The sequence below is a fragment of the Epinephelus moara genome, chromosome 7 (assembly GCF_006386435.1).
Source record: "Epinephelus moara isolate mb chromosome 7, YSFRI_EMoa_1.0, whole genome shotgun sequence".
Classification (NCBI taxonomy): Eukaryota; Metazoa; Chordata; class Actinopteri; order Perciformes; family Serranidae; genus Epinephelus; species Epinephelus moara.
Genome location: NC_065512.1, coordinates 1,073,585 through 1,082,180, shown reverse-complemented (window position 1 = coordinate 1,082,180; position 8,596 = coordinate 1,073,585). Strand labels below are relative to the sequence as shown.

The 8,596-nt window shown below is 44.5% G+C and overlaps 1 protein-coding gene across 3 annotated transcripts in view; it reads right to left on the bottom strand.

The window, feature by feature from the left end:
- sema5ba (sema domain, seven thrombospondin repeats (type 1 and type 1-like), transmembrane domain (TM) and short cytoplasmic domain, (semaphorin) 5Ba) overlaps positions 1-8,596 on the bottom strand; it is a 270,795-nt gene that overhangs the window by 56,627 nt on the left and 205,572 nt on the right. For 2 of the 3 annotated variants that reach the window (XM_050049435.1, XM_050049433.1), the window contains exon 10: positions 795-930. In XM_050049435.1, coding sequence (XP_049905392.1) covers positions 795-930 — 136 coding nt within the window. The remainder of the gene's footprint in view (positions 1-794; positions 931-8,596) is intronic. The other variant, XM_050049434.1, reaches the window with a different exon arrangement.

Here is an 8,596-nt window from a genome sequence, read left to right as displayed (position 1 = left end):
ACACACACGTGGTTACGTTTAGCCAACACACACGCGTGGTTACGTTTAGCCAACACACACACACATGGTTACGTTTAGCCGAGACACATGTGGTTAAGTTTAGCCAACACACACACGTGGTTACGTTTAGCCGACACACACACGTGGTTATGTTTAGCCAACACACACACGTGGTTACGTTTAGCCGACACACACACATGGTTGGGTTTAGGTAAAAAGAACAGGGTTTGGCTTTACAATCTTACAGGAAGTGAACACCGGCCTCCTGGGTGACAGTTGGTGGTTGTTGGAGTGGTAGAATTAAAGATTTAGAGGTAGAAAACCTACGACTACCAGAATGCAATGCGCCGCACCGGACCAATCAAAGCTCCCACTAGTGGGTGACGTAATGCAGGCTGCCCTTCTGAAAACAACTTGGCAACCTGCTGGTAACAAGCATTCTTGTATTACAGCTAAACAGAGTTTCTGAAATCATTTAAGGCGGGAAATAATTCATATTATTCATATATTAGGGTCATATTAGATCAGCTCTGCTTAGTTTTAACATTTGATTTCTGTCTGCTTTATACTCTTTGTGTCTCTGGTGGCAGCACGAATACAAAGTACAAGTACAAGCTGCAAAAATGGTGGATTTTTGCTGGCAGATGAGCAGGGAGATGTGGGTGCTGGTAAGATGGAGGGAAGTTTCACACAGTTCATACACACACACACACACACACACACACACACACACACACACACATCGTTATGACACAAAGCTGGCTGAAAAGTTTCTCTGTAAGTGTTAAACTAACCTGGAAGTTGTGGATGGGGTTGGTGGTGGGGAGCCATGTGGAGCGAGGGTTCTCCTGGGAGCGGAAGGGCCCGTTGAAGGCCTGAGTGATGGCGCTCAGGTTGAAGGCACACACTGCCGATGCTGCAATACTGTTGCTTTATAGTGAGATAGATAGGGAGGACAAGATGGAGGGGGAAGAGAGCAGGAAGCAGAGAGGGGAGGAAGTGACAGGAAGAGATGGAGAGAGATATTATATAAAGATATCACTTCAACAATAATATTCATAACAGTTTACATGTTGGCAGTAAACGTGAGGCTATATCAGGAATCAGCAGCGCCCAGCTGTGTAATAAAGCCGTTCTGTAATGTGTTCCATCCTCTTAATGGAAGTCCTATCGTTTATACCTGCACTAAACAGCCGTACGACGCTGCTGTGCTTGCTGGAGGCTAAGCTACGCTATCAGCACAGCACAGTGAATGGGGACAGTATTAAGCTGAGGATATGGAGGCAGTCGCACAGATTATGCGCAAACACACACACACACACACACACACACACACACACACACACACACACACGGAGCTGCCTCACAGGTGTCACAAATGAGAGTAAACCCGGCTAAACTGGCAGTGTGAGTAAAGTTATTATGGTGACGCTCTTCGGCCATAATGTGCTGCAAGGTAATGAGTTTCTTAACTGCCTGCTACTGCTGACTGCCCCCCCCCCCCGCCCCCATCACACCCAGCACCAAGAGTTTTTTACTACGCAGTGAACGGCTGGCTGGCTCGGCACAGCTCATGAGATGCTGATAAACCATCAGTTAGGAGATGGTGAGTGATAACATTATAGTGAGCAAGCAACAAAGGAACTGCATGAGCCACAGAGGAAGAGGAGGGACTGTAGGAGGGGCTGATGGAGGGGCTGATGGAGGGACCTGGTGGTGCTTTGTGAGGTGTGTTGGTACCTTGAATAAAGTATAAATCAGTGAAGGATGCTGCTGGCTGAAAACGCTGCGTCCCAGAGGTTGGTTAATGGTTCTGATGAGGCCTGAATGTGTCGTTATCAACCCTTCAGCTGCTTTTGCTCAGTTTTTGTTGCCTTTGTTTTAATTGGCTTCTCTTAGCTCGGCGTGTCGTCCTGTGGATTTATTTAAAGGTACAGGATATTTAGAAATGCCATGTCGACAGGCCAACGGGACAAAATGTTTTATCAGACAGCTTTTATGAAATAAAGACGTCTTAAAGGGTAAATGTGGCATCTTTCAACCTGAACCTCATTTTCCCAGGTTTCTGTTTCTCAGTGACCAGTGGGAACAACAAAATTTGAAATCAGTCCAGTACTGAGCGAACGGGCTGCAGCCAGCGGCAACGTAAATGTACGTCCACTGACAGGCGGTGGCAGTTCGAACACATCTGGTGCCTTAGGCAGCTGATTTGTTCAAGTTTCTCACCAGAGGCTACATTTCACAAGATTACAGTGAACACATCATGAGAACATTATAATTTACCTTCACCCAGTGCTCATTATTACTGAATAGAGCCTGAACGCTTCACCATCTTCAATGCACCCCCTGTGAGCTGTTGGTTGTTTTTACCGGCTGCTGAAAGGTATCGATAACTAGCTGCTAACTGCTAACTGCTAACAGCTGAGTTAACGAGTTAATTTGTTTTCTTCCCCCATTTGTGGCGCCCCCTATAGATGACACTGGCCTTAGCGTTCGCCCATACTGCCTATGACACGGGCCGCCACTGACATTGAGTATGACACCATGGATGTTTGCAAAAAATACACATGAATTCCAATACGGTCGTTCACACAGTGGTCACATGGTGAGATTTGGGACTGCACACACAAGTGGGACGATTTTTGTGTTTATCGATGTCACAAGAGCCAAAGAGTAATGTGAACGTAGTTTAAGATGAAAAGGTCCAGTTAATGTGAGCTTCATTTTAAATCAACATCAAAAGAATACAGGTTTTCTCTAGACAGCTGGAAGTCGATCCCTGCAGAACGTTGAAGACGTTTGCACATTCAGGTTTAGCTGCTTTAACTGAGCAGAATGTTTGTTATTCACAACACAAAATGCATCAATCAGAAGTCTTTAAAGTTTAATAGAAACAGTTCTTAAAGCAAACTTTAAGTCCTTATTCCTCTCCTCTGCAGATCATCCACTAACATCCTCATTTTAACACTAAGATGTTTCTGAGCTCGCCTGAGACGTCTGATTTCTTTTGTTGGTTTTTATTTTGAGTGCTCAGTTTTCAGATCTGCAGTTCAGGCTGTGTGAAAGCTAATGTGTTGTGTCATTACCGCAGGGTGGCAAAGTGCTGTGCAGCCCTAAATGAGCTCTGGCTAAACAAGGAGGGAGACCAAACAGGTGGCTCATTGACTGACTCTCAGGCTGCAGAGGAGAACAGCCTCCGGACTTCAGTAAAAAGGACTTTTTCTCTGGGTGTTTCCAGGAGTGACGGGGAGGCAGAGACAAAGGAGTGTGAAGCAGAGTGAGAGCTGTGGTGAACCGGCTGGAACCAAACCCCAACCCGAGGGAACCGCAGGCAAACGAGCTGCAGTGAGTGAGCGGCAGCCACAACAGTTTTCACACTCGCACACAAACACGCAGACGTAAGAGGAAGTTAAACTGTGGCTTTGTGGTCGTTCTGTAGCTGCAGCTCTGCACTGAAGCCAAACTCCCACAGAAAGCCGCTGCCCAGATGACTGGAGATCTGTGCTGTGACGGCGTGCTGCTGCACATAATGCCAAGAGAACAGAGTGAAATGGAGCACTGAAAGGAACCCAGGCTGTCGCACTAATGGATGCAACCCATATGTTTTGAGTCTGCTTAAAAGCCCGGGAAAGTGATTGAAAAGCAGTTTGACATCTGTTATGCTGTTTGCTGCTGCTGCTCCGCTGCTCTCCGAGGCCCCTGCACCGTGATGATCACTTTCATTATGACTGAAGCTCCTTCTTCAAGTGATTTATCTGATCACAACAGCCTGATTCTGTCACTGCTTGTCTTCTGAAATGCTTCTTGATTTCCAGTCGTGTTTTACACGTCTCATCACTGTTCAAACCCTTTTATCAGCTCCTTACATCCCGCGTTGTTACCCAGCGTCTCCACCTCCAGGTACATCATTAAAATCCTGCTTACTCATGAATGCATCAGTAACAAGAGGAGCGCTCCCCAGCGCAGTGCAGATCTCCACCAGGCGGCTAAACAGCCACCTGAGCTGATCGCAGCCAACATGGGCGACTCCTGTGATTGCAGCGGTGCAGAACGTCCCAGAGGTCAAAAAAATTTGCACCTCATCTATTTTTGACGCTGCTACAGAGCGTCACACCGAGCAGATCGAGTTCTCCTGTTAACAGCCGCTGTCTGTGAAATATGGGTACAATATAATCATGAGGATGAATGTATTTTTAATTCAAAACTAAAGTACGGTCTTAAATCTTTAATCCATGTTGTTTATAAAATGACTTCATTATATGAACTTTGTCTGCAGGCTGCAGCACAACAAAGACTAAACAGACCAAAAAAATAAACCACTTAACTTCCTCACCTACTTACTCAACAAAATCTGCTAAACTACCAGTCCGAGCAGGCAAAACACGACGCTACTGAAACCCTCCTGCTGTGGTATGACATCAAGCCGCAGATGGAGCGAAACCAGGTCACAGCTGGACAGTGGAGAGCTTCGCCTGGTGGCATCATCCTCGCCAGCTCCCTTACAGTCAAAATGGTTCAGATCACAAAAACATGTGGATTTATTCATCTCGTATTGTGTCTAACTTTAGTGGATCATAACACATCTGATGTGGGATTAATCTGCAGATTCTCCAGTTCAAAACGAGACCAAACTTTTCGATGCATGCCAGTTTTTGTGCCACGACAAAGGTCAAAGTGTGTCCTGTAAGAGACAGTAAGGTTTGCTGTCTTTAGCCAAGACAATTTCTGGGGCCAATTGGAGGTCCGGACACACGGCGACAAGGCCGACTGCTGCGCCACCTGTGTCTTGGCCAAAAATTTAACTTCAACACACCACAAACACTGCAGCCAACGTCAACTAGCAGGTGTGTATGCCTGAGAGGAAACAACTCTCCACACCAGCAGGGGGTGGTCGTCTGTAATCACCATTAAAAATGGAAAACAGGACAGATTGAAGACACTAGTTAGCCAGTTAGCCTGATGGTTAAAGAACAGGTGATATTTACTGTGTGCTAGTGAACAGTAACACAAACAATAAGGAACCTGAAAAATAATCTAAACTCATATAAGAAGTCTGTTTGGATCTCACGCCCTCTTGACTTTAGTCGTTTCCTGACTTCCGTTTCACTTCTTGTGCACCAAGTTGAACGGCCAATCAGAGTGATTTTTGATCCGATTCTCTGATGCCTAATCGGATCAAAAAGCCAACAAGGGCCGACAGTGTGGGACACACGGCAAAAACTATGGCGACAGACGTTCACTGACGGCCCAGCACTGACTGACTGTTGGCTCGGAGTGTCAGGACCCTCAGAGGAGGGAGGAGTCAGTGACGGTATGAAACATTCAATAACTCAGACGTTTCAACAACTGTGAATCACCAAAACCACAAGAGGTCCAAAAGCATACAGTCGTACGTGTGCACAGAAAATATAAGGCTGATTTGTCACATGCACACACACACACACACACACACACGACCAAACCCATGATCCACACTCAGGGCTGCAGGAGATAATAATAATCCTACAATATGCCTCTTTATACATCACATCCAAAAGAACATTTAGCTGAGTATTGTTAACAACATTGATAAACCAAAGGTTCTGTTTAATGTTTTAGATTCTCTTGTTAACCCACGTGATACTGCTCCCATTGTTCCAACTCCTGCTCTCTGTAATGATTTCCTCAACTTTTTTGTCGAGAAAATCTCTGCTCTTCATTCTGTACCTTGTCTTGCTGAGCCTGATCCTTCTGACCCTCCCATGTGCCCAGCTGTTTTTGACCAGTTTGAGCCTATATCACTGTCCTCTCTGTCAGATATAGTTCGTGGGATGCGGCCCACAAACTGCCTCTCAGACAGTATTCCCTCGCACCTTTTTAAAGAGGTTTTTGATTCAGTTGGATCTTTTATTCTTGTTCTGATTCATAACTGTTTTAGTTCAGGGTGTTTTCCTGCCCCTTTTAAACATGCTATAGTGCAGCCACTCATTAAAAAGCCCAGCCTGGACCCCTCTGTTCTCTCCAACTTCAGGCCCATCTCCAAATTACCCTTCCTGTCCAAAGTGTTAGAGAAAGTAATTGCTGTACAGTTGCAATTATTTTTAGTACAAAATGATATCTATGAGAAGTTTCAATCTGGTTTTAGGTCTGGTCACAGTACTGAAACTGCTCTTTTAAGAGTATTTAATGATCTTGTCTTAACTGTGGACTCAGGATGTGCCGCTATCCTGGTGACCTTAGATTTGACGGCTGCCTTTGATACTGTTGATCATAGGACCCTCTTATCACGCCTAGATCACTGTGTAGGCATTAAAGGTGCTGCCCTCAAGTTGCTACAGTCGTACCTAACCGACAGGAGTTTCTCTGTCCATCTGGGTGAATTCTCCTCAAATGTGGCCCCTCTTACCTGTGGGGTCCCCCAAGGCTCCATTTTGGGCCCTTTATTGTTTTCTTTATATATGCTGCCCCTAGGTTCCATTCTCCGTAAGCATAATGTTTCTTTTCATTGCTTTGCAGATGATGTCCAAGTGTACCTTCCTTTAAAATTAAAATGTAAGGACTCTCTGCAGCCTCTGTTAGCTTGTCTTAATGACATAAAAACTTGGATGGGCCTAAATTTCCTGAATCTAAATGATAATAAGACTGAGGTTATTGTATTTGGATATCCGGAATGTGTAAATGACTCTGTTGGTGCTCTGGGCCCCTTGGCTTCCAAAAACTGTTCTTTTATTAAAAGCCTTGGTGTCACTTTTGATAGTGCTTTTAAGTTTGACAGGCAAATTGGTTCTGTGGTCAAAGGTGCTTTCTTCCAGCTTCGCCTGCTCGCCAAAGTAAAGCCCTATCTCTCACCCAAAGACTTGGAGAGAGTTATCCATGCCTTCATTACGTCTAGGCTTGATTACTGTAACTCTCTGTATGTGGGCTTAGATAAACGTTCCTTGCGGCGTCTGCAGCTAGTGCAAAATGCTGCTGCTCGCCTTTTGACCAGCACGAAAAAACGTGACCACATCACACCAGTTCTGGCCTCTTTGCATTGGCTTCCTGTCCGCTGCAGGATTGATTTTAAGATTTTGATGTTAGTTTTTAAGATATTGAATGGTCTGGCCCCCCAGTACTTAGTTGAACTCATCCATGTTCACACACCAGCTAGAGCACTGAGGTCATCAAATGAGTTGCTTCTAGATGTCCCGATATCTAGGCTCAAAAGTAAAGGTGACCGAGCCTTCGCGGTGGCTGCCCCAAAATTGTGGAACAGCTTACCATTGTATATAAGTTCTGCCCAGACTCTTGAGATATTTAAGTCGTTGCTGAAGACCCATCTTTTCTCGTTAGCATTTGACGCATGTTGAGCCGAACATTGCCGATGTATGGACTGTTTTTATTGAATTTTGTGCCTATTGTACACTTTATTTTGTTTTCTATTGTTACTCTTAATATTTCTATGTACTGTGTGCTCTAATACTGTATTTTTCTATTTCTATAGTTGTATTTTAATACTTTAGTGCTTTCTAGATTGTACAGCACTTTGGAAAACTTCGGTTGTTTTAAATGTGCTATATAAATAAATTTGACCTTGACCTTGACATCACAGTGTTCTTAGTTTCATTTAAAGAATAAGGTGGTGACACTATACATTTTACTTATCGTCAAGAAAACACCAATAATTGTTATTGTGACTTCCACTGCTGCACTTTAAATGTCAACCGTTGACCTTAGTTATTGGCTGCTCTATCATATTGTTTATTGCCTGTCTGTTATTTATTGTGACGTGTGCTGCTGACCTCTTGGCCAGGTCCCCCTTGTAAAAGAAATCTCGATCTCAATGGGTCTTTTACCTGGTTAAATAAAGGTTAAATAAAAAAAATAAAATAATGAATGTATTGTCATAGTGTGTGTGTGTGTGTGTGTGTGTGTGTGTGTGTCCAGAGCCTGATGTATCTTACTCCAGTCTGAACCATCAGGCTGAACTGTCGTCCAAACACTATTAAAAACACATCAGAGCTCCTCACTGTTGCTCTGGCTGTTCCTTTATTACCATGAACACACACTGTAATTTATTTTGAGTCGATCCCACACACACACACACACACACACACACACACACTGTCCTGCTGCGAGAAACACTCATCAGAGCACCAAATGTGGAATGAGACACAGCTGAAAATAGTCCCAAACTAATTCACTGTTTCCTTCTGTCTGAGGAGCGTTTACAGAGAGCAGCTGATTCAGGAAACTAAGGAGGAAACTTTGTGTGTTCAGTAGGATCCAGAGGGCTGACGGCCACAGACAGGGCACAGGGGACAGGGGTGGACTCAATCAATCAATCAATTTTATTTATAAAGCCCAATATCACAAATCACAATTTGCCTCACAGGGCTTTACAGCATACGACATCCCTCTGTCCTTATGACCCTCACAGCTGATCAGGAAAAACTCCCCAAAAAACCCTTTAACAGGAAAAAAACGGTAGAAACCTCAGGAAGAGCAACTGAGGAGGGATCCCTCTTCCAGGACGGACAGACGTGCAATAGATGTCGTACAGAACAGATCAGCATAATAAATTAACAGTAATCCGTATGACGCAATGAGACAGAGAGAGAGAGAGAGAGAGAGAGAG